Source organism: Dromaius novaehollandiae, chromosome 2, assembly GCF_036370855.1.
Source record: "Dromaius novaehollandiae isolate bDroNov1 chromosome 2, bDroNov1.hap1, whole genome shotgun sequence".
NCBI lineage: Eukaryota > Metazoa > Chordata > Aves > Casuariiformes > Dromaiidae > Dromaius > Dromaius novaehollandiae.
Genome location: NC_088099.1, coordinates 93,743,392 through 93,770,448, shown reverse-complemented (window position 1 = coordinate 93,770,448; position 27,057 = coordinate 93,743,392). Strand labels below are relative to the sequence as shown.

General features: G+C 42.8%; 1 protein-coding gene across 4 annotated transcripts in view; it reads right to left on the bottom strand.

Annotated features, from left to right (window-relative positions):
- NFATC1 (nuclear factor of activated T cells 1) overlaps nt 1-27,057 on the bottom strand; it is a 119,832-nt gene that overhangs the window by 34,215 nt on the left and 58,560 nt on the right. For 2 of the 4 annotated variants that reach the window (XM_064506910.1, XM_026115670.2), the window contains exons 7-9: nt 17,969-18,024; nt 16,042-16,174; nt 634-1,320 (exon numbers count right to left, since the gene is read on the bottom strand). In XM_064506910.1, the coding sequence (XP_064362980.1) occupies nt 634-1,320; nt 16,042-16,174; nt 17,969-18,024 (876 nt within the window). Of the gene's footprint in view, nt 1-633; nt 1,321-11,823; nt 13,472-16,041; nt 16,175-17,968; nt 18,025-27,057 lie in introns of those variants that run through there. The other 2 variants (XM_064506911.1, XM_064506912.1) reach the window with 2 other exon arrangements.

The window sequence follows — 27,057 nt, the reverse complement described above, 5'->3', positions numbered from 1 at the left end:
AGAGCCTGACAAGCTCATCACAGCATTTTAACATTTCAGTCGTGCGTGTAGAATATATATATATATAAAATCTTACAAATGTAAAAAAAAAAAAAAAAAAAAGGCAGCAGCAAGTCCACAGTCAGAACTGAAGAAATAGTAGTCTTAATGTCAGATGCCACCAGACTGAAAAGTTACGCTGAAAGATATGCCTCCATTTTTAATTTGAACTTTCTCAACTGAAGTAGAGTAGTATATCATTCAGTTCCAGTGAACAGATTTGCCTATCAGAAGTTTCACTGCATTATGGATGGGACAACTTTAAATATGTTATCACTGCAGTTCCACAGGTCACTGCCATAGGCATAAGCCAAGACCATACAGTTAAGATTATTGCAACATAGCTATTGGTCATGCAGCTAGCTCCACAGTAACTAACAGCATTTAATACTTAAATAACTTGGTTTCGTTATTGCAAACAAAATTAAAGAGCCCATTCCCATATAGAGAAAATCCAAGCAAAACTCTGCACCGTTCCACAAGGCTGTTAATTGAACTTTCTTCCACCGGGATTCAAAAGGAGGAGGGGTTAAGAGAACTCACTGATATAGCAACATGGTTGAACGCAAACCTCTACAGCTGCAGAAGACTTACCATCGTCCAGGTACATCTGGTCCAATTCCTCAGGTTCTCGCTTGATCGTTACAGGAATAGGGGCCAAATTATGATTACTTTCCTCATGCAACTCTGGCAATGACAGTGGTTGGTTTGTTGGAGACTCATTTCTGTGAACCTTCGGCAGTTGCTGCTGCTGTTGACCCATTATGGATGAGTGAGTTGGACTGCAGGACTGCAAATAGGTTGGCTCTTGGGTAACAGATGGAACTGGAGAAGAGGGACTGTTGGGATAGAGTGTTTGTTGGTAACCAAGGGGACAGCTACTGCTCAGATGTTGACTCACCTGCGGCTGCAGCATGATGTGAGATGATTGCTCGGGAGAGCTTGGGTGCACAACTATAGACCTTGGCACTTCCTGTATGGTGGGGACACCTCCAGCGGGCTGCTGAAGTCCAAGGTGGCCGTGGCCTGGGTTGGGGATGCACTTGTAAGGAGAGGAGGAAAGGTCGTGCAGCTTGGGGCTTGCGCTGGGAGAAGGTGACATCACGGCATTTCTCTGCTGACAGGAGGCAAAGCCAGCCACAAGGCACGAACCAGGATCGGGGGGCATCATGATCTGTTGGCTGTAGTATGGTTTAGAGAGAGGGCTTAAGCCTTGGTTCATTGGTCCACAGGTTTGAGCAGGCTCATAGTCATCTGTGGGTTCTGTTTTTATAATTGGAACTGTTAAAAGAAAAAAGTTTTAAATAAACATGAGTTGCATATTGGTATGATCAAGTTGGCTTGTGGCTAGGATACCCTTTGCAAAACAAACAACGTCTTGAATAAGACTCTGTGTGTCTTTTGCCTAGTTCTCCCACCCTATAAAAAAAAAAAAATGAATGAGTCATCAGCGCAAGAAAGTCACAGCTGGTTCTAATATTGAAAAGGACTATTTTCTTTGGACTCTCCTCCAGCACTAATGTGCTATAAAAATCTATTTGCAAATAGCTGTGCTTCAGTAGAAGCCTTGGACCCAAGGGCTCCATGGATTTGTAGTAATCAAAGCAAGAATTTTAACTTGGATATACTACTGCATTTCTACGGCTACTGATGGCCCATTTGATACATGCCTGCGTTTGATAAACTTGAGCATAAAAAGGTAGAGACGGGGCTTTCAGAGTTCAGTGAAAGTAAAATGGCAAAGATAAATGACAAACTACTATGAACAAGAAGTTTTCAATTATGAGGGTTTTTTTGAAAGAGTAGGATTTGATTTACTTGTTTTTACATGATTGTGTTTAATCTTACTAACCAGCCAACGGGTGTAAAATATGCAGCAAGTTGCATCCAACTCTCAGTGATTCCAAGTTGGACTCAAACTGCCAATGCCAGCTCCTAAAAAATGTTAACTCAATCTCTGCCTACCACAAAAGAATGGCTCCTTTTCTAGACCTCTGTTTCCTCCACCCATTGTCCCAAAGGAGGTCCTAAGGGACCCGTCAAGCCAGGTCTCTAAATGCTACCAGTTCATGGACACAATGACTGTATAGTAACATCAGCTCAGTTATGAAAAATGAGACCTTCTTTCTCAAATGAGAGAAGAGGGCCTTCCTCAAAACAAAGCACCTTTTTCACGTCAGCTTTCTGTCTCAGTTCAGAGGGAGGTGCCTTTCCTGCTTCTCCCACAGCATATGCAGTTCACAGGTATAAGACACCCACTTTCTGTATCAGGAAAATTATAAATAGCAGGGCCAAGGCAGTCTGCAGATGTATTTTTTCTAGCCAGGTGCAACTGTAATGCATAGAGCAATTGAGTTTGGATGCATGGTAGAGATTATCATCTTTCCCAAAAAGATCCACAGGAACAGCCACAGCTTGAAGGCACTGTTGGAAATTTACAGTGATATCAGAGCATTTCTGATAGAATATAAAAATAACTGACCTGTTACAGCACAAAGTTATTAATAAAATATATTTAGACAACTGAGCTCAGAGCACATGCATGTCGTGTGTTTCTGCCTGTGTTTATACTTGCAAATGTGTGTTCTACAAACGCCCTCAAACATGCTCAAGCCGTTTACTGTTATGTTCATGCATCAGTCTTTCGAATGCTTAAAAATGCATGTGTGTGCATGTGTGCATATAAAACCTCTTTTAACACTCACAGATTTTGCTGCTGGTGAGTGCACTTTACTACCCTTGTTTTACAGCCCCCTAGCCTCTTGTTAACTTTGCTCCTTTTATGTTCTTTTACATATAGATGCCTGCAACACTTGCTTCAAGATTTCTAGCACGCCTAGTAAAAACATGTCTCTATATATGTAACAGATGCACAGGTGCTGCTCAAGATGAATGTACTAAGGATAATGGACTGTCATTGGATTCCTCATAATCTTATTTTCACCTGCTTATGTGCTGCACGCTAGTTAGCATGGCTACTAATGCACTTGGTTGCAGAAAAGCAGATTCCAGGTTCAGTGACAGCTTTATAAAACCAATATCACACCCTTTATGAAAACACAAGACCAAAGAAATGCACCTAGATAAACACAGCAGCTCAGATATTGTAAGAAAATACCTTTTACAAGTTCCTGAGCTAGCAAATATTCTCACATGTTTTATATTAGGATCACTGTACTAGCACTAACCACAGCACAGCTGGAAATATGATGGTTGTTGAACACTGAATTTTCCCAATATATCACTGTTATAGAAACACCTGTGCTAAATAATTCCAAGCTCAACCACTGGCAATTCAGTTCCAATAAACCCTGGAGTTGTCTTACTTGTTATAACTTAGGGTAGCCTTATTGCCCTGGTGGCATGCTGGCTGGGGGCAGAAAGCTTCAAGCAAGATATGATCCTGATCTCAGGCTGATCTCTTTGTAGCCCTTCTATGGCACTTCTCTGCTACTTGGTTTACCTGCTGCTTTTTTGCCCCTTTCCTTTGAAATTTTTCTTCACAAAAGCAATGCCATCAGTGGTCTATTTGGAGGTCAGATTGATGGCCACAAGCATTGGGAACCTGTAAACTAAGTTTCTGTTTGCCACTGCATTAAAAGACAGCTGTGGCAACAAATAGAGGATAACCAGCAAGTCCCACTATGAACCAGATGAAGGACCAGCAATGAGCAGGGACAACCCCAGGCATGTCAGGCAAGGACTTTCTTGGATGTGGTGACAGCTATCGAGGACACTCTTGGCTACACTCTGCAGCAAATTCGGAGTTCAGAGGCAAAACAGAGGCTGGTGTTAATCACAGGAACCAGTCGGGGTAACTCAAGAGAGCCTGTGCTCTGGTAGCGGACTGGTAGCAAGAGAGGGAAACAAAAAGGAGGGATATGAGATTAAGCAGTACCTCTATTTTATGTTACATCGATTTATACCATCCCCTTGCATCGCTCTGAACTGATACTCCCGAGTCTCAGTTATTTCATGTGATGGCAAATGAAGTGTCTCTAAGTGAACAGATGCTACCTGCACTTAGGTTTAAACTCATTCAACTGAACTGTGGCCATTACTTTTCTCAGCGTGGTTTTCTGGCGTAACAAAAGTCTCCTTTTGCTAAATACAGCATATGCTGTTTGTGTGCTAATCTCATTGCTAGGATGTAGGTATTTCCCTGAAAGATAGAAAAAGTATGAATGATAAAATTGCAAAGGCATTTGTATCTATCTGACTTTTCAGGGCCTTGCAGTTTGTATAGTAACTTAACACTGCAGAGAGTGAATGTATGGATCCTACCAAGTTGGGATGACAGCCATTCATTGCAGTTTAAACAAGCGTAAATGTCTTCACAGTGTACCAGTTTGGAGAACGAGGCTCTGTAGGATTTTTTTTTTTTCCTGGAGAAATCATTACTAATGACCCAGATGATCTGGAATCAAACCTGCAAAGCACAGTATGTCAGCAGAAATGCTGACATTAACATTTCACTTTCTGAACAGACCTCAGCTTTAGTATTTTTCGGGAATAACTATACTACTTGACTTGCAGAAGACAGATATGCCACAAATTACTACATTATGCCAGATAACAGTTTATTTATGACACTCTATCCAGTATCTGCCTCTCTCCAGCCTCTGTAACTTCACCAAATGGAATAACAAAGGCCAAAAATATTTGCCAATGCTGATATTTTTCAAATGGAACTCAAATGAGCTGCAGGTTTAACTTTTTGGTCATTTAGAAAGTATTTTCTTTGTGTCCAAAGCTGATGTAAAACATCTTATATTCTTTCTTTTTTAAAAGCAATATTTTACACTCACTTTGCGAATGACTGCACAGAGCCCAAGGCAACAGCTCTGTATATTTCAAGGCAAACCTTCCGAAACCAATGCAAAAACATTTTATTTTGGTACAGCCTGCTTCTGTATCACCATGCACTTTTTGCCATAAAGCCTATCCACATTTGCCATCATTCACTTGCAGAAGTGAGTATTTTACACAGGCAGATGCAATGTGATACACAGAATACACTTAATTTTCTCGGGATTAATATTTAACAGAGAACAGTATTAACCTGGCTAACTTCTAGCTTAAATATTTAAAATCAGCCATCATCTTAAATGACTTTGTGAAAAACTGCCAGCTCAAAGAGACACTCCTAGTCACAAAGCAGGCTTAGACTGGCAAACAACAAAAAAGCCCTACAGCTGTTCAGAATCTGCAAGCACTTTTAGCATAAACTGGACTATTTTTTAAATTTAATAGAGCCACATCAAATGGTAATATGCGTTCTGTCTTAGAGCAGCTCTGTGGCAGTGAGATAACACTCAGTTTTGCAGACTCTCAGCTGACTAGAATGAAAAATTATAACTGAATTTGCCATACACTGAGATTTACCAATAATAAATTAGAGCAATGAAGTCAGAGTTTGTGAAATTGTAAATAGAGAGGACAGTGCATGATTTTTACGTAGGCTCAGGCTCAGAAGTAATACTACTCATTAAGAGATCTTGCACTAGTGGAGGATCAGGCCCTTCCTATAAACAGGAAAAACTAATAATGCAAGTTTGGTAGTGCACTGAATCTGTAAAAGCTTGCTATTTCACAATGCATTAGGCTGGCCAACAGATGATCTCCAATTGTCCTCAACTCCAAATATCAAAATGTGATGCCGCTCAAAGTTCCGAATTAGCCCAATAAGCAACTTAATCTGCGCTAATTGGTTTTAAATGGTTTGACGATGTCTCCTTAGGCTCTGGCCTGGTGTCGTTATGTCATCTAATTTAGTATGAAGTTCTGAGAGCCATGCGCTGGCAGCAGCCCTAGCCATAAATCACAGCTACCTCCAATTCTTGCTCAGAGACTAGTCCCATGACATCATACCAAGTCACTGGGCCACAGACAATGGCCTTCTGTGTGGATCGGAGTGCAGGAGAAACATTGTGGCTAGCTCTGCGAGCCTCAGTTTAAATCAAAGGCCTTGCTAGCAGGTAAAATGTTAATATATCAAGCCTCGAAGAAAAATAATAAATCATGCACATTCAGTAGAGGCAGTCAGAAAGTGCCTAAGTATAAATTATACATATTTTTTGACAATTCTAACAAGTCTGTTTGCTTTTACACTTTAGCAAGCCAGATGGGTTTTTAAACCTTTTTTTTTTTTTTGGTGCTATTAAAATATGTGAACTGAGAAGATATAATCATATAAATTATACAGATGTTTATCCTTATTAACATTAAACTAACAAATTCACATTTCCACACAGTATTATCAATGCAGACATTTATGGCACTAAAATGTATTTATTTTGCCCTTAGTTTGATTGAAGCTATCAAACAAAATAGCCGCCTTTCATGGTGCAGACTATGATGTAGTTCTCTGGCACCAGAGCACAGATTTTGGTTAGCATATGAAAATTAAAACACTACTTTTTTCATCATGTACACATACACATGCACATTTCTTCAGCTTTTGGAATAAATGCCTCATAATTGGTGAAGAATTCAGGATGAGACTTCCAAGCAGAGCTGAGGAATTAGATGGCCAAATCTCCACTACTGAGTTGAGCTCCTAAATGCCATTTATGCCCTTGAAAACCTTCCGTGTAGGACAGTTTTGAGCCAAATAGCACACTCTCTTTACCAAGAACCAAACGTTCCTTCCAAAACTGAAATCCTCTGTTTTGCCACATCAGAGCAGCAGTATTCGGGCAAAACTTTCTCAAACACCCTGCCAATGTATCTCCATCCCCAGGTTACAAAGGACTCGTGATCTCCGTGACCAAGGGACAGGCACTCAACTCTAGGGTTGGGACAATCACTAAAGGGGCCCTTTGAGATGCTGGCCACAAACTGGGTATTTTTCACTGGGCACCAACTCATTCATAACATTTTTTTAAAGGTCAAGCTACTATCAGACCATTGCTTCTTGGTTAATAATATCAGAGCACAGGTGACTCAGAAACAAAGGGAACTTAAAGCTATTGAAAAGCTGTAGGCAGCATACATGTAAAACAGCAGCTTTTATCTACATAAGCATTTGAACTCATTCACCCTCTCCTGCTAGCACGTGAACAGAGCATTTGACAGACTTTTACCTAATTATCGCTGTAGTATCCCGGTGAGATATATACAGTACTCACCACACTGCACAGACCTAGGCCTCTGAGGGGGCACACAGGGACTGAGGGATGCACGGCCACGCAGGCTGTCTCTCCTGGTATCTCAAGCTCCTGCTAGCATGGCAACACCTTGTACCTCTCTGGAAAATAGTGGGCCAAGCTACACTTCTGGTACTATCGTTGGGAATACGTGAGCTGGGTGCCCTGCTTAGCCAGAGGCGTTTTTAATGAGGTGGAATGAAAGACTTTGGAACTTTTACCATTAAAATATATCTATTCTATAAAATGCACATTCCTCTACCTAACACAAGAAGGAAGAGGGAGAAATCCTGTAAAGGGAGTGTTCTGGGAAATAAGAAAGAGGGAAATTTTTTTTAGTATTGCACTGTTCATTCAATCTCCTTTGTCAACTCTGTGGCTGCCCTCTGCACCTCAAGTGGGAACAAGCAAGCAGGAGAGGACCAAGGCCCCTGGCCACCAAGGCATCTGTGGAGCCAGGGAGAAGGAGCTGGTCCCCCCCGACAGAGATCGGGGTGCTTGCAGGCTGCCCGGCCACCCCCACCTCAGCACTGCCTCAAGGGCTCGCAGAACTGCTGGCCACTTCCATGGAAAGAGCGAACACCACTTTCCAAGCTGTTTCTCTCCATCAATAGGAGGAGTACCTACCTCCAACACACGCCTGCCTGCCGCTTCTGGTTTTGTGTGCATATAATTTTATGGGACTGGGCGCATATGTATGATTTTGTGTAAGAACAGCATCTAGGTGGAATGGGGGGAGCCTTGCACATACATCTTAGTCTATAATCTCAGACAGTGCCATTATCTGATTAGAAAGTGCTTTCCAGGTAACTCAATTACTAAATGCTTTTCAAAAGCTGTTAGACCATTAGGTTGTTCAACACATATTTATAAGATGACAAAAGATTACACATGGTAGCTTGGTTTACACAGTGTTAAACTGGATGGTGAGGAGAGGAAGGTAGACTAAGGAAACTTGGTTTGTGCGTTGGTACAGAAGACAAGATATGCATGACATTTCTTTGACCTGAAAATGGAAAATTTTAAAAAAGACATGATTCATTTTCTACCATAAGACCTTATTAAATCTTACAACGCCAAAAAGGGTAAATTAAGTCAAATTATTTTTTCTCCTCTAAGGGAAATGCTGGGCCTGTGAAACAAATAACAGCTGTTCTTGCTGGTTTTTTTTTCTTTTTTTTTTAACAGTGGTGTTTTGTTTTCAAATCTGTTTGGTTTCCTTGCCTGTATGAAGCAGTGGCAGTCAAAGATGACAAGGCCTGAGCTGTTGGAACATGGCTTGAAACCTAGGAGTTCACATTAGAGGCCTGATTGAACTGGATTAGTCTTAAAAATTGGATTTCTCTCACCAAGATTTCTTGAGATCCTATCTCTTTATGGCAAATATTCCCTCCCGATGCAGGGGAACGATGATTCAGCTTAACAAGGAATAAAAACTAACACCAACAATTTCCATTGAGAGCATGCCTCCTGATGTGAATTCCTACTGTCCTGCCCTAGGCCCACTGGGACTGCTCCACCGTCCTTCCCACCATGTAACACCCTGCTTCATGAGCTGTCTCGAGCTGGAGGCTTGACCATGCATGTCCAGGCTGCGTTCACCGTGGCTTTTTATGTCATTTCAGTCAGGTGTGCCAAAACTCACTGGGGTGAGCTCTTTCCAGCTCGTCAGTAGAGCACAACATTACCCCAGCAGCACTGACGTTACTCCCGCCATCCTAATGAGGAGACAGGGATGGTAAAACAGAGGCTGTGGGCAGAGACCCCGCAAGGCAGCAATGCGGGAGTGGCCAGCATTTACGCATCCTCTTGCCCCAGGCAGCAGTGTGTGGTCCGGGTGGGAAGCGCTGGCGGGTACCAGGCAGTACTTAGTATGGAGGTCCGGCCCCGAGACCATACTCACAGAGTATTTCCAGACTGAGGAATTAGCTGGTTCACAAAATTCACTTGGTATGCTATAAATATTTATATGCCCTCGGGCATATCGTGTACTCTCGCCTCCCCGGGATTCACTTTGTCTCATGGGATTTGGTGGCCAGCGCTGGCCTGCAGCAGCGCAGAGCCACTGTGGCTTGCCCAGCGAACGGCCCGCTGGCCCATCGATGGTTCCCTTCTCCTGCCCCGCCAGTACTTTTCTCCCAGTCCCTCAGCAGCCGCAGGCAGCCCACGCAGAGCTCCCCGGCCGGAGATCTGGCTCCCTCCCAGCACATCACTTCCACTCTCTTTGCAGAACATTTTGAATCCTGCTGCTCTCAGTCATCTCAGCTCCAACAGGCTCCTTCTCCTCAGAGACTGATGCAGTCCCTCCCATAGCCAGCAAAACACATCCTCTCCTGTGTATTTTATCTAGAGGAACCACCAGAACAACATCTCCTTTAGGATCAATCACAGGGCTAGATTAATTATGATGATCAGCCACTTGAGGAGAACAAAAATGAACATCTCCTGTAATCCAGCCCATGTAATTCTATACCTCTTTCTCCCTTATGGAAGTTTTACCTTTTTGCTTTTAAGCTAATTGGAAGGTCCTAAAGCCCCAACCTTGCTAACATATGCATGTGAAGTCACTGGGATGCAAGGGAGGCAGTCCTAGAAATGCTAATCCAGAGGGATTCAGGGATCAAAACCACAGGCTGGATTTCGTTCTCTGAACGAGAGTATTTGAAACAGCAAGTACCGCCAAAATGTAAGTTTAAATGCTGGAAGTTAACTATTGTTAGTGATCATTGCTGCTATGATGGGGCCTGCTGGTCAGATGTATCCAGGGTCTTCTATCTAGTACATGTCCACCCCTGCTGCAAGAGAGACCTCACATCAGGTAGTGCTCCTTCTTGGTCTCCTAGAGGAAGATGGGGCACTTCATGGAGAAACAAAGTTCACCTCTAATAAAGCATCAAGATGACTGCATCTGCCAATCAGATGGGGCTAGCTAGGCTCTGGCTGATGGCTAAAACAGGCTGTCACTGGGACAAAGTGTGGGCAATTCCAGTGGGGACTAAACAACCAGGAGAAAAAGCCCTCAACAGCATAATGCTGGAGAGAAAGGGGACAAACATGAGTGTCTCCTCTGCTTCTGTGACAGATCCTGCTCTGCTGCTGGAATGGGAGGAGAAGGGCCGATGGGCCCTGATGGTGATGATGAATTTAGGGATCCTGTTAAATGGAAACAGGACTCCGACAAAACCTTGCCTGCTTTTTGTTACCCTATTAAATGTCAAAAGTAACAATCAGCCACCTAGCAGCCAAAATGAAATAAACTGTAACAGCACATAGTGTAAAAATGAGCAACCATGATTCATATTTTCACCGTGGAAAAAAAAAAAAATTTCCCCTGTGGCCAACCCTCCCTCCTCCATGTTGTTCTGCCCCGGGTTGTGCAGCCTTTACCACGCACCCGGCAGCAATCCTGCTGCTTCCTGGCTCGCTGCAGCTGATGGAGCATTTCCAACAGATCTGAGGCTTTAGGTCTGACTCCCAGTCGTGCTCGGACCTCTTTCACACTGTCCTGGCAATGCAGCAATGACTTAAAACGGGTCTCTCAGTAATGCACACCTCCTGATCTAGGTGCCTGTTTCCCCAGCTCCCCAACCGGGCTGCGAGCTGCTCTTGAGGTGCTCCACACTGCCACTTCCCTTTTCTGCCTGTTTTTTTGGGGGGTAGGTCCTCGCTGGTCATGAGGACTGCCTGCGTCGGGCACCCGTGTCCCTAGCGGCTCCCCGCGCTGCTGGCCTGCCCATCACTCTGCTCCCTTCCCCACCGCTGCCTGCAGCGCCTGGCACTTCTGCCTGTCTCGTCATTTGAGTCCAGGGCAGAGCAGTTCCTCCTCGCGATGAGGAGGAACATATGTTGCATTTTATGATCTACAGAATTTGGCCTCTTTTCTCCCTTTCCTCCCCCAACCGTTCCCATCTTATGAGAGCTTTGCAGACACAGTTAGGTTATAACAATTTTGCCAGCCTCGAACATGAAAATTCCACAAATACCCCGAGTTTCAAGGTGTCAGGAGACAATGAGGAAAAGCAGTGCTCTGTGTCACACTGGAGTGGCAACGCTCTGCACCCTCATTTTATTGTTTTCTACTAATGTGACCGATGTAGCATTTTAACTTAGAAAGTGAGCTGTGGGCGGAAGAGGTGAGGTGAAACAGAGGCACGGCTGCTAAATGTAATCACTAGAAAACTGCTGATTGTACTCATCTATAGCATAGTCGAGAGATAATTTTAGAATGATGGCAGGAAGTTAATACGATGCTGACAAAAACGTGCAGTGGGCACCGCTCACCATTTTCAGAAGCACACTAAGCACTTTCTTCGCTTTCGTACCGCCATGCTGTAAACCATAATAAGGTACTAGTAACCATGGGGCAGGTTTTCAGGCCAGTTTAGTACCCATGGTTTCGAAGGAACTCCGTTCCTACCGAGCCGCTTGTCCAAATGGCCAGATTTTCAGAAGAGCTCAGCACCTTGGGGGCTTATGTAGGTGCCTGCGCAAAGACATTTCAAAAAAGCTGGCTGCATGGGTGAAGGCTGCGCACTTGAAAATCTGGCCCTACAGATGGCAGAACACATGTCTCAAAGTCAAAACAAAAGCTCCCAGCATATCAACGCCATTTCAATAAATACCAGTAGCAGTGAAATGATCTTTTAATAATGCTTTAAAAATTAGAAAGCCTGACAGAAACGGAAAACAGGAAATATTTTATCATTAACTCTTTGCAAAAGCATATTTTTCATTCCAGTAAAAGAATTACATCAACTTTCTTTCTTCCATCTTATTAAAAAGTTCCTGGCAAACTAGCCTGCCTTTGCTTTGTCAAATATTACTTGTCTAAATACAATTCAAAGAAAAACTCTTCTACGTTCACCATTCTTGATATCCACATTCATCAGATAACAGAAATCATAGAGAGCATTAGCTCCTCTCTGCAAAAAATAAGTTCCTCAACAAGCTTCTTTCATTTTGATGTACCTATTCAAAAGAAATCTGAGTAAACAGAGATCTAACCCTTATCATTTAATGAATTATTTAAAGTCTTCTGCACTCTTGCCTCTAAGTTGGAGAACTCATTCAGCTTTCTTAGCAGATGAAAGCTCAGGATTTTGAACCACAGCATACACATCTGGTTGCTTTGTATGCTTCTTCACCTTCTCCAGATTAGTTTATACCTCAAACACTACCGCTTACGTCTAATAATTTCAGAAGACTATTCTTCCTGTTTGAATGGCATGTATGTGCCAATGGTATCATAAACTCATATAAACAAAGTGATAAGCAGCCACAAACAAAAATGAGAAAACAGCATTTGTCTAAAGTGCTACTGGGTGAAAATCCAGTGCAACTGCAGGGTTCACTAATGGTGAGTAATGGTGGTAATGGTGGTAATATTGCTGTGCATAACAAAGCCTACAGCGTGCTGCTGCAAACAGCAGTAGCAGTGGAGGGATGGTAAAAGTGGAATATCCTCACATCTGCTCATCTCCCTTTACCCAGACTCCTGGTTGCAGCGTCTGGTACTGGGTCTTAGCGTTGTGATACTCTAATGGGACGTGGCAATGCAAAATGTATTAGTACTTACCATATGAGCTGTGTGGAGTCCCCTATGCCAGAATGTTAAAGAAAACTACTTGTATTTCTGGGCCAGGCGTGTCTGGTGAGTAGTCTCAAGAGCCTAAAGCCTGCAGACTCCAGGACAAAACTGGTATGTAATTGTTCAGCAATGCGTAATATTGAAGCAATACTAAAAAAATGACATTGCAGTCATGTATGCACAATACAGGCAAATAGAGGATTTGGGGTTAGTTGAAATTCAGCAGAATTGGACCAGTAATTCAGAATTTCAATTAAAAGTGGTTTATGAGTACTTAGGTTTACAGTCTGTCCCAAGCCAAAGGCTTAAGCTAGCCCCTTTTCCAGACCGAGTCTCCCTTTTTTGAAAGCTGTACTTTGTTTTGTTTTGTTTTTTAAACTTTTCATTTATAGAGCAGTGAGATTTTCATTCATACAGCAATTCTTTTTTCTTTCTTTCTTTCTGGGGCAGGAACTCATCTTCACCAGCCCCCGTTTTGCAAAACGCTGGCATTAACCCAGAGGAAAAGTACAGTCCTGCTGCCTCTCCCCAGCAAAGGCGAAGCCTTAGGGCAGCAAAGCCGCAACAGCATGCTGGAGAGGGCGGTTTGTGTTGGCTGCCCGTCACAGAGCTGTACTCCATGGAGACGCCATGGGACCGTTCACTGGAGGTGGGATGAGTGAGGCCACAAGTCCCTGGATCCACTGGCTGTTTTCCCCTATGGAATGAGGAGAAACAGGAGCTACAGGAAAACACTAGTGCTCGGTGGTTTGGGTGGCAGAGGCCCGTGGCCCGCTGCGTGCCTCCAGCCTGCTGGCGGTGCCCACGTGCACCCACCCCAGGAGCACCGCCAGCCAGCTCGCACAACACCTAGGCTCTAGTCCACATGCGGGATTTTGTTTTGGCACAGTCTAGCTGAGCTGTAAAATATATCTAAATGTGTGTTCTGTAGCTTTTAAAAGATCCCTCATGCAAATAAACTCTGTAAAATTATGGTAGGCATTGAAACGTTAGCATTTTGACTGCTTCTAAAGCATAAAATCAGAAAAAACTTTTGTACAAAATCACATCTTATACTTGATGACTGCTTTGATGTTTGTCTGTTAAAAAACTTAATCTTTTATATTTGTGGAATTTGAACAAGAGACAGAGCGTTGTCTCAACCAATACAATGCTCATCTCCTTTATATTTTTTTTAGTTACTGGTGGTTGGCTCAATTATTTTTTTTTTTAATGAGCTAAGCTTTGGTTTTCTGTAATGTCTTGAAAAGCTACAAGAATCCTTTTAACCGAAATTAAATAAAACAGAGTATCCTAAAAATGTTTCCTAGAAATACAGCATCTTAAATGACTGAATTCAGGCATTGCAAGTGATTTCTGAATAAGTAGTCTTAAAAGGCAGAATGGAAACAACCGCCAGCAACACAAAGGCAAAACCTTTGAGCTACAACACAGCTAAAATAAATATATACTGTATTATTAATTTCTCATGATTACAGAAGCATATTCACTCTTACTACTGTTATGAGAGAGTTTGCAAAGAAAGTAAGATTTTTTTTTTCAATTACATATGTACATATATACGTACATATGTAAAGAGAATGCGAGTGGAGAACCAAGCTGGAACGGAAGGAAGGCATACCTGCTACTAAATTCTAGCTCCCCTTTCCCTGCTCTGGCTTTACACTTGTCCCTTCAGGTAACTCTACGCTGAAGTGAAAAGATTTCACAGGGATTTAAATCAGTATAACAAACTAAACAAGATTACAAATGTTTCATAAAGTTACCATAATTAAAGATGTCTTTGCAGAATAAAGTCTGGGCTGGTTCTCTGTTGCCTGTCACTAGGTAGCTATTCCCACCACTTCACAGAGTGCCAAACAAACATCAGATGTTTCAAACTCAGAGTGATGGGATCATAAACCAACTTTGCAAAAGCAAATACCACTCCCATGGTTTAGAATACAATGAAAAAAAAAGCCTATGCAAATGCTGGAGGTAAGATGCTGCTTAATATTCAGCAGTTAACAACAGGCATGTATTTTAAATACCTATGAAGGTAGCTTGGGTGGCAAGGCATTATCTGTTAGCCTCTATGACAGATTTTTGTTGCTGGAAAGTATTGTGCAAGAAAATAACAACTCTTTTCTTTGCAGTGTAAGAGATGAACAGGTTTTAAAAATACACAGATCTACCCACCGGGGATGAAGTTTGCATAAGTAGGCTGATTTAGTGAAGCATATCTACTCAGCACACATGCAATAAGCAGTCAGGTGCTCATGTTAGGTTTTCTGTAATTTTATTTTAAATTAAAGTCCTGCTAAAAGTCTGGAGTGCACACGAACTAACTATGTGAAATTCCAAATGTGTATTTTATAGGATTTCACCTGCAAAATATTGGCAGGTTTCTTCAAGTCATGTGACATAGCTCAAGTATTGTTTTATGGGGATTTCCCTCAGAAGGACTATTCTCACTTGGAAAGTCTACAAAAAATAAGACCTTAATCATTTTTGTACTTTCACTTCCCCTCAAAACAACAACAATCAAACCACCCCTCTTCTCCTATTTTCACAAAAAAGTGTTCTCAGAAAAAGAGCCATTTCAAATGAAAAAAAAAATTACCTAAATTTACGTATTAAAATCTTCATACGAATCTACTTGGAATTCAGCTAGCAAGAGCATTTTATTGGCACTGCAGATTTACCAATATAAATTTCCAAAATAAACCGGCACGCTTGTTTCAAAACATTTCATACACATTAAGCATTTTATACGGAACATTCTGATCTCCATGCACATCATTATGCACCCAAGAGGCAGCAAGGTGAAGGATGACTAGAAGGACCATTCCCACACCAATTCCAACTCAGAGCCTCGCACACTGCAATGCTGTGGTATGAATTCAGAAGTATTACTCAAATACAATACACCCTCTGATGCTACAAGGTCAGACCAAGGTTTGACAGAAACTTAACAGAGCTCAGCAGGCTTACAATCTGCGGATATACATGTGAGTTTGTGCAGGAGTTAAGTTCTCACAAGCAGAAAGAGCCTTTGTTCCAACAAGTCTCTGTCCCCAATAAAAAAGAAAATAATTTATAGAGAAGGCCTCTTCTGTGGGCAACAGGGAGAAAGGCAGCCCTTACGTTTTGTTTCTCACTCTCATTTTACAGCACCAGGTATGCCTCCAAATTACTAAGGTCACTAAAGATTTATCATACATTTTTCTAAGCGATCATCATTATCTCTCATTTTTACTAGCAGAGATAAAGAATATATTTTGTTACCATTAGCAGGAAGATAGGTGAAAAGCTGGTACTGGCTTCTCTTTCTTTTTCCGTTGCAGACATAGAAGTTGACCTGAAGAGGACTGGTAATTCTCTGATTGCGGAAAGGTGGTATCTCAACCACCAACGAATTCTATGAAAACAAATCAGAAAGTCAAGGCATGACTAAAGCAGTCGATCTGCACAATGACATGCACACATTAACCCTACGAGGGATGTCCCCAAGGAAGAACATTGTTTCTACGTGAGGAACAGCGGGCTGGCCTTCATGGGCAACCAGTGAGTTGCAATAAATACCCCCCACCGCCCCTGGTGCCCTCATGACAGGCAATCCCATCAGCTTGTTCCAGGTTAGAGCGTTTTCGGCAAAGCAATGACCTGCTTGCAGGCAGGATGGGCCCCCCAAATTTATACATGGCGGGTGAGGGGCTGCTAAGGGCCAGGCCTTGGAGCTGGGCCATACAGAACACCAAAGAAGGCTGCACCTTTAACAACACCCTGATTTTCACAAGCCTTGAATCTCTCTCCTGCCTCACCCACCAGTGTGGTCAAGCTCATTTCAATGGAGAGACATTAAAGCGGTTGAGGCACAGGCCTGCTAGCATCCCAGAAGGATGCCTGCACCATATAAAGATGAACACGCGGAAGGTGGCCTGGACCATCTGTCCATGTGGCTGGTGAGTGACACACTCCTGGGAGGGGAAAGGCAAAGTGGGACCGCGCGAGACACGGCAGCACACGGGCTGCGTGGAGCAGGACTCTGGAGGGCCCCGAGCCTGGGATCGAGGAGCTTAAACTGGGGGGAATAAAACAGGTCCTGGGGGAAGGACACCAGAAGTGAGGCCACAAGATTTCAGCATGGCTCAGGCCTTTACCAAATCACTAGCCTGCAAATTTTCCCTTTAGATAGCAAATATGACACTGCGTACAGATACAGCCCTCTCTCTTGCTTCAGAGAAGAATCTGGGACCACAATCAAATTGTGGGCTCCAACTTGGCAGTAGAAAGCACAACTGCTCAGCTGGCAGATCATCTCCAGTATACCTTGCCCTAACAGAACTTCCTTTGCAAGGCGAATTAGGACAGGAATATGATTATTCAAATATTTCCATTTTCCACAGTGAAGTGTCTTTTTTGCATTAACAACTCAGGAAGCTTTAAGCAGACTAATTTCTGTGAAAGGGAGATCTTGAAAGAACATCTAGTACCGCAGGAAGGAGCAAGGGAGATTGTGGACATGATCTTCCACTGTTAGAAAACAAATGCTCCAGCATGGGGCTAAGGAAAAACCTGGCTGCCAGCTTACACAAGTGAACAGTAAAATCTGTTGTGACCATCAAAACCTCCCCTGGCACTTTTTGAAAGAGTAAAAGGGAACATTAAGCTCAACATTTGGCCTGTTTTCAACTGAGGTCTTTAATTTGTTTGCCTGCATGTCTCCAGCAGAATCACAGCTAACAAACTGCTGCATATTGCTGCAGAGCTAGAATAGTTGCCATATTTCCCACCTATCGTCATGGTGAGTGAGCCACACTTCTCTAACCGTGGGGCTGATCTCCTAGGAGGAGACTCATACTTCTGCTGAAGATCCATGAAAGCCAGGGAAAATGATCAGAAATTGCTTTGGGAGCAGAGGGAAGAACTGACCCAGCAAGACAGAAGATGAGCAGACGAGGCTGGCCCATCCTGGACAATGAAAAAATATTTTCCAACTGGTCTCTCCTGCTTTTGGGATAGATTCCAATGAAGGCTTTTTACCCTGTGCTCCCATTAAAGAAAGATTTCCAGGAGGGGAGGCCTAAGTACTTGTTCTGTTTCAGAGGGGGGAGACAGTGCCAAAGCCTTGGAAATCCCTTTTTAGAAACAGTGCTAGAGAAGGCAATATATATTTTTCATCTTAATGTTAAAATATTTAAGGCAGACTTACCGGCTTGCACATTTCTTTGTCGGTTTTGGCTTCCATTTCCCACACATGGTGACCATCTAAAAGACAAAAGAAAAAGATATCTAGTTCTGTCCTTTTTTCCTCTCCTGAGCCTACAAAAGAACAACTTTGGCAAAAAAATCTCTTTGATGGAAAGGGGCACTGCATATATGAAAAACAGCTCTCAAAATACTTTGCCCAGACTTTGCCCAACCAGGAAGTCATCTGTGTAACCTGCTAGAGGATCTCATTGAACATTTTTTATGGGAGGAACCACAGTCCAGAGCACATAATACTGTGATGGGGCAAAGCCACTGGGATTTTATTCTGCTGCTAATTTGATTAGAATATGCAACTGTTCTATGCTTCAGCCTCTCAAATTTTCAGACAAAAATACTGGTAACTAACAGGTCTTTCGATCTCTACACATGCATTAAGTCATAAAAATGTTCGACATTAATATTAAACAAAGCAAAACAAACCAGTACTGAGGAAGCTCCTCAGCCATGCAGTACTTCATTTTAATGTACTCCTAGTCTAATTTGTCATAATTTTGCTGCTTGGATCAAAAGGCAAGACAATATGTTGGGAAACAGAGTTTTTGTGGATCATGACTCCATTTTAAGATTGGTTTAGCTCAACTCAGTCAATCAAACCTACAGTTTTCTGGAGCTGTTTCCAGTGGTGTGTTGGGTCCTTCTGATGTCCTGGGTTTGTGTTTTCAAGCAAAAATAAATTTAAGCCATAACTATCAGTTTTTCCAGGGACCTAGAGAAATTAGTTTTGTCTGTTCATTTCTTTCTACATCTCACTGATACTGAAGTAGTTGGTCAATAATAGTTTTTTCTTCCTTGCAGCTTCAAAACTCAACAGCAAAGAAATTAGAAAAATAATACAAAATGTAAGGTTTCCATTCTGCAGGCCTAGAAAAACAAAAACATGTATGAAAGGCCACAAGCGCATTGCTGTCTAAGTTCAGCAGCAGAGACGCATGCTACTCAACGAGTCTCACCATTGTCAGATGTCATTGGAATGAATGGGAAAATTAGACTTTATGTCATTTCTTTTGTATATTTATTGCAGCATCAGGACATACAAATGCAAATATTAGCTATTTTGAACTTCATCACATAGATGTGGCCCTGCCTTAAAAAAACAGCTCTCAGCAAGGTAAAAGAGTGAATGCACTTTTTCTTCTCTCTTCACTTTCATGGCCAGGATAGAAGTGATGCATTTAGGACTGTCTGATTTATTACAAATGTCTGTAAATAATATTTTTGTGTACAGCTGTCCTACTGTGAAAGGAATGCTGTTGATGAACTAGCACTGGTGATTGTTTTAAAGCCTAAAACCATTTCTTTTTAACGTATGGAAAGAACCGCAACGTGAAAGCAGCAGCACAAATAGCACAGCAAATTTGGCGGGCCTTTCTGTAGGAAACAATTAGCAGATCTACCCTTAGTTTCCTCCTACGTTTTAAACTGTGACACTGGAAAAGGAATCCCTTTAATAGGTACTGCCACGTTTGGGTGGGGGAAGAGGAGAAGGATTAGCCAGACCATGCTCCAGTCTCCATAACGATGCCTTTTAAGTGTGCCAGAATTGAAGCAGACTTCTCAGGAGGCCTGGAGATCACTTCACGATTTATCCAACAGATGCTTCCCCCAAGCTGTCAGTAAAAAAAACCTGACCAAAACTCTGCAAGCCAGGACCTATCTGCTGTCTGCGAGGAGCCTCTTTTATCTCCTGCCCCTTCCCTAGAAAGCCCTCGCAGCCCCCCTTCCAAATTACTTCAATCAGCTCTCCAAGTAAAACACCGCTGACAACATCACACACTTTCAAAATTATAGTCATCTGAGGAACCTCTGCTTTGTAAAGGGTTTTTTTCTTTCCTTTTTTTTTTTAAATCCAAAGAAGTCCAGACTAGTAGTTATGTGTTCAATTTGCCTTTGTAAATGGATTACCAGAACCTCAGGTTTTTTGTTATGTTTCATTTCTACTCTGAGAGATGAATGATCTGATTCGGGTTTCTGTTTTTTATTTCCTGCCGATACTTTAGCAAAATTCAAAACGACTCCATCTCTAGCTAATCTTTCAATTACTTCAAGCAGCACTGCCTTTATGCGCTTTCGAATTTTTTATGATGACAAAGAGAGTTTGTTCAGAAATATTTTAAATGCTATAATCTAAACTATTATGAAAATAAAAATCCAGAGCCGTGGTTTGTCTTTGGAAGCTAATAAGAACAATACAGTTCTTGCTCCAAGAAACTCTCCTGAGACTGTCCAGACCATGCTGCTCCATGACTGCAGGGGCAGGACAAGAGAGGGGAGAAGGAGGGAACAGGCAACTCATTAAGAGCTGGTGACATTTCATTTAACAAAAACATAAGGAGGAAAAGTTGTTATGAAGCAGAGACAAAAAAAAAAAAAAGACAATTCCTCATATTACGTCTGGTGAACCAAGAGGGAAATCTCAACGCCCACGGACTGGGACCAACTCCAGGAGGGAAACCTTAGACCACTACGTCAACCTCTTACAGTAAACATGTTTTGCAGGTTTAAACAGTGCAGCCGAAATTAAAAAAGAGAAAGGACTAGTGGCTACGGAGCAGTCTGCGGGCGCTCAAAGCATCGAGCAAATCTGCCTAGGCGGGAGAAGACGGCTTTGCCCCCAGTGCCACATACGCCGGGGATACTACCCAGCAGGCGGGATGCCGTCTCTTGTCAGAGTGTGTGCGAGGAGGGAGGACCGATAAACCACAAAAGTTTCCATTGTACGCCTGCCACATCTGCAGCCGCCTGGCCGCCTCCGAGCCCAAGGCAACTCCCTCCTGGCCAGGGGCCAACAAAAGTACACCAGAGCAATTTATACCTTTCCAAAATGCAAATAATTCAAATTACAGACATAACACAAAGCTGAAGCAGACACATTTCAGGCATTCCCGTTAAAGTTTACTCTCAGGAATTACTGTACCCAAATGGGCACTTGTTATATGAGGAAGGGGGGGGAGGCAGGCAAGGAAGGAGGAGGAGGAGGGAGGAAGGAAAAGAGAGAAGGGAGAAAAGGGTTTTCCAAAGGTCTTATTTCATTCCCTTTCATTTTGTTATTTACTTTTACAAAGTAATAAGAAGTGTCTTCCCCAAATTTAATGCCTGGCTTTGTTTTGGCATTTAAGATTTATATTATAATGTTTTGAACAGAAAGGCATCTTTATAGAAAGTTTACAAAGTTGCGTCAAGGCATTACACCGGTATTTTATTGTTTGTTTTTACCAAAAGGGAAAGAAAAACAACGCAACCGCGCACCAACCGGCTGGCAGGGGAGAGCCATCCCGAACCCCCGCAATCCCTGCTCCACTGATGCCAACTGGAGTGGGCTTTTCTGCGCCAAGATTTCTCCCGGGGGTTTGAGCCACGGGCTCAGAGAAGCTTTGGACCACCGCTCTTCGTGAGTGAGACACCCCCCGTTTCCCGGAGGCTGTCTGGGCGGCTTTCCTGACAGGTGCCCATCAGCGCTTGCTTCAGCTGAGGACATCTGACGTTGCAAGATCGATCGCTGCGACGTGCTGTTATTTATAGCGTTTTGGGTGCGCTTCTTCACAATCCGCTTCAGCTTTTTTTCACAGTGGCACTTAGAGCACCTGGGCTCACTACTGAAGAAAATGCCGTGAACTAGCACGTTGCTCGGGGTGGCTTTCAGCATCTCAAGATATAAGCATTACGGTGAATGGGCCTTTGTAGTTCGCTCTTATCAACTGCTTATTGCAGCGTTAAAGGAAACTGCGCAGAAGTCCAGAAGTAAAAATATTCTAATTCATTAGGGAATTCCCTGCAGCATGAGTCACAGAAACGGCTTCCCCACCACACCCATCTGAAAGATTTCCACATAAAAAGGCACTGTAGAGGCTTGTTTTAACACAGAAGCAGCACTAAAAAGTAGTTGTGTAAATCTAACAGCATCACTTATTCACACATAAAGCCTAACAGACCACAAAATACGTTTTTTTTTTTTTTCATAGAAGTGTAACACAGTCAAAGGGCAGTAAAGACTTTTCAAAGAAATTCTCTACTGTCTTCTACGTCTCCTCATTGCCCATCACGAACGATCATCCAAGGTCTCCAGAACTACATTTAGCCCCTGCGCCCCAGGGAGCCGTAAGCATGGTACCACAGGTTTGGGAGCTCACAACAGTCAGACCATCACTTTAACTTTCAGGGTAGATGGTTGCATGACAGCAAGCAAAAAGAATATAAGTTACCAAAAAAACCCCAAAATAGAAACTAGGGAGAGTGTAACATGAGCATCTGGCAATCACTTGAACCTTGCCTCTATGAAATGGGCATAATGGGAGAGTTTAGATATATTTAAGTGATCTCACTTTACCGGAGTAGGTTAAAACAGTCTATATTCTTTAGTAGTCCTGTGTTCACTCGAGATACAAGTAGAACAGATATTATGTAGGATTTCCCTGCCTATACATAGTGTGCATTTTATACTCTCGTAGCCTGAGGCTCAACAGAGTTTGACTGCACTGCCTGGGTTGTAAATGCATATTTACATTGTGATATATTTGCAAGTAAGACAGTGAAACTAATCCTATCCCCCCAATGGAATGCAGTATTTGATTAATGTGTTGTGAGATTGCCCTAAACAATCATGCCTACACACCCCTGATTACTTTAACATGTCTGCAACAGGTAGGACACAAATGCAATGCAGAATGATTATACAGTGTAATTTTAAGGTGCTCCACAAAAGCTGCCTACCCTCCTGTTTGCACTGCTAATGTATATTCAAATCCTTTAGTACTGAAGGATTTGCAAGTTTTCAGTTTGCATGCCAACCCCTTTTTCTCTGTGAAGTACATTCATGGCACTGAGATGATCAATCTGTGAATACGTCCGGAAGGAAAGGACAGCTTTTTAAGCGAGAGAAGAGAATGAACGCTAAGGCAAAGTCCTGTCATTCAGATCTAAAGCCATTCAGTTCTGTGCTGAGATACCATCAGTGTTCACATGTGAGGCAGGTTAGGCCAGGTCTGCGCTTGGGCTGGGAACTGCAGAGGAGAAGAGGCGGGTCGGGTGCTTGGAGCAAAACGCTCCCCCAAGCCCTGCTCAGCAAGACCCGCTCACGCTCCCTCATCTACTGGGTAACGCACATACACGTGACTATATTATTGCCACATTTCTCTCCAGAGGCGGCAGCCTCTACGATTTGAGGATAACATAAGGGGAGCCAGGATGCTTTTTCAGCTTGATCTATTACATAATGCAGGCGCCTCGTTGTGAAGAACATTTTCCTAACTGGATACCAGCAAACCCAATTATCCGTGGGTGGAGTCAATCCCAGTGTTTACACACTGCGTAACGGAGTACATTTTAAAAGACATTTACAAGGGACAGATTATAAACATTAGTGAGAGCAGCTAAGCAGCCTGGTGTGGGATGCACGGCTAAGAGAGGAAAGGAAGAGAGCAAGGAACTGTTCAGGGACGCGGAGGGAGCTGCTGCGGGTGACCTCCTCGGCTGGCGCTGCTTCACTCTGCCAGCCCGCACCTGCCCGCCACTGGTGCCTTGGCCCCTTCCCCTTGCTTCGCTCCCTGCGCCGTCGCGGCCAGCTCACCCCCTCCCCAGCTCCCCTGATTTCCGATTTCCCCTTTGCTCTTCCGCTTCTTTTGTTACAGGATCACGCGGTCACTGTTTCCCCCCCACATATGCTTTATTTCCCTCTTACTTGCCAAAAAAAAAAAAAAGAAAAAAAAAAGAAAAGCAGCTATCCTTCCCTGTCCTGCTCACAGCCTACTGGCTTGCTACAGAGAGATTTTCCCCCTGCAGTTTGTTCCCTGTCACTGGCATGTCTTGTGGCATGCATCAGCCCATGTGCAGCTGAGTTCATGTGTAACTGGCCTATTCTTATCACCACAACAAAGCTGCTATATTTGTCTGCCTGTCCTCATAGGCACTTTCGCAGCATATGGGCTTTGTGCACATTCGTTCTGCTATACATTTTCGCAGTCGTAAGCTGAATATTACGTATATTTACACGTGCGTCTGTCATATATGTGGTGGGAAATTTTTGCTCTCGAGTTGCCATATTTTTTGCTTTTTCAGATTAAATTAACAATAAAAAAGTCAGGCAGGAGCCAGGTGATAAAAATCCACTAAGAAAAGTACCTTACAGTATACAGGCACCTGTGCCAGAAATGCAACTTCCTTTCTGATTGCTCAGTTGGGCAGCCCAAAAGCTGAGGGACTCATTTTGCCTAAACTGCAAACCCTTTTAGCTGATTTTACCAAAGTATGTCCAACTGACTTTGTAATTATTCTGAGTTTAAGCAAGTGTTTTCAAATTAATTGTAATCTTAGCCCAGGTAATTAAAGGGAGGCACTGTGCTGAAAACTGACGGATCAGGGCTCACTGGGAGCCAAAACAATCTGGAATGAGCTGCCAGGACCTATTTTCTGCAGAATGGAAGCTGGTTATGCAATTTGTGCTCTCCGACACCTTCCCCTATTCAAATTACCATTGGTCTTAGGGTTTTAATAGCTCTCAGTAATTCCAGGTCTAAGACATTCAACTTAGTAGGAAAACTGCAGCTTAACATCCCTGCAAAAGCCCTCTAGAGTAGGCAGGTCAAATTGAGCACACCAGCACAGCCACTCATCAGCAGTAAGGACAAGACTTCATTCTGTCTTCAGTTACACGTGCATGATTTCCTCGTCTTCACAATTTTATTTTCCTCTGGGAACCTCTAGTAGGCTGAATTTGTGTCTTTGAGCTGAAGCTGAGCAGAATAATCCCAATCCATTTTCTTCAGTCTAATCTTTTGTCTCATATTTCTCTTGTACTATCAGAGTAACGAACCTCACATACGATTTAAACCAAATTCCAAGTTCTCCTTTCAAGAACAATTCTTTTCCTCTACTTCTTCTATATTTGATTCCACCACCACAACCACCTGCCCCATAACTCCCAGCCCTGAAACATACAAAGTTATCCTCCTCTCTTTTTCTTTTTCCTTGTCTTATATCTAAGTTTGATTAAAATCTTTTCAGTTCTTGCTTCTTAACTATTTTTAAGAGATGAACTCTTCATCTTATCTACACGGCCACAACTTCTCACCTTCCAGAAACAGACCATCTCAGCTACCTCATCATGACTTTTCAGTAGAGTCCAAAGAGTAAGCTTTTGCATGGCATTTTGATTTTTTTCATCTCACTGTCCCCTCACATCCCTCCCACTCATTTCCCTTCCCTTGCAAGGTCAGGCTCAATCTTAAAGGTCCCTCCTCCTCTTTGCTGATTATTAGCCTTGACATCAGCTTCCCCGCAACAAAGCACACTTTGGAAATGCCTTATCTCTCTCCTTCTCTCTTAAACGTCACCATACTTTCTTCCACATTGCTCGTGAAGGTGCCATCTTACTCTTTCAACAGGCCTAAAGAGGACATGCTACTTTTCCTTCAACTCTCCCCATTTTTACTGTGATGCCTACAGAAGACATGAACCAACTCTTAATGACCAGTCAGGGAAGTAGTAGGAGAGAACGAATGGTGTTCTTGCAAAAGATGTATACAATCCCTGCAAAAACTACATGCTTTGGAGGTACCCCCCTTCCTCTACTGTCTTTATGTGCTGATGGCTTCATAAGACTCTCAGCTTTTTAGTAAGGGCTGTGAATTCCTGTGTGTTTGGGCAGTGGGTCTTACTGGAATGGTAACAATAACAACTATCTGAAATTTTATGCCACTTACAAAGTTAAGAGACAAAGCCTTGATTGCACAGATACAGCTGCTTGAAGCCACTTCGTTTGGAAAAAACTTGAAGGAAAAGACTTCAAACATTCAGTCACAGTTTCTGAAAGAATTAAAAATTCACCGGATTACTCAAATAAATGACTTAACTAGACACTTTACATTTCTCTCGGTCTTCCTCTGTTGTCCACAGTAAGTACCTGTGATTGATTGATACCATTCTTAACTGTGAGAGCAGCACCAAGGACAAGGCTTGCTGCTGCTGATACCATCTCGTGTATGGCTGCTGTCCCACTCTGTCTTCGCCATTCCCTACACTAAACAACCAGGAAAATCTGAAACATGCTGACATTTCCTACAAGCTGTATCATTGCTACTGCATGCTCATGAAAGGCTTCCACCATCAAATGATTCCATCACTTGATGAAACTATTTGCCCGAGGATATCTATTTCTGGGCAATGGCCAAACCCCTCCAGCTATCAATACATCTCTAGGAAATAGGTACAAGTGACCTTCACATGAACTCTCTGCTCCCAACTTGTATGCCTTTGAAGTTTCCAGTTTATCTAGTTTCCAGAATTTTTAACCTCACTGCGCATGAGTCAGTGCATAACCTCTCGCTGCCAACTGGAATGTGTGTCCTGAACTTGGATAAACAGACAGATAAAGACAAAATTATGTAGTATCTGTCCATCTGACGAGGGGGATAAGGCGAATTTTGCCACTTTCTTATTTATTATGTGAGCTACAGTATGATTACCAGTGTGAAACATGACCCTTTTTTGGCCAGTTGCCCCCCAAACTGTGACTGCTACTGGCAATGGAAAGAGCAATGGAAAGATCTCTGAGAACATAAGATCTTTTACCAAATGGAGCTCTGCCAGGACTCAGGTCACCAGTCTCCACATCACATCACATCACGTCAAAACAGACTCCAAACCTAGGGCTCCAAAGTGCAGCTGACTCAAACCAAAAAGCCCACGTGCATCCCCAATGTGTCCACTCAATCCAAATGCCACTCAAATGTCTCAGAGACACAACATTTTCCAGAACTTTTTGCAAGTTCTCCTTAAGTTAAAATACTGCACTTCAGTATCTACTGTGAAAAAGGGTAATTTTTGCTCACACAATGTACAGGAAACAGAACTGAATTTCTTGACAGGGCTTCAAGACTTCAGACTGACATTTTCACCTTAAAGCAGCAACCAATTGACTCTACTCTTTGCCAGAAGTGGTGAAATTTGAGGAACAAAAACCCTGTGAAATGCTTGAGTGGACACCTAAATTCATCTGGCTTCGTTCTTTTCCATCTTGCACTTACTTTATGCAAACAT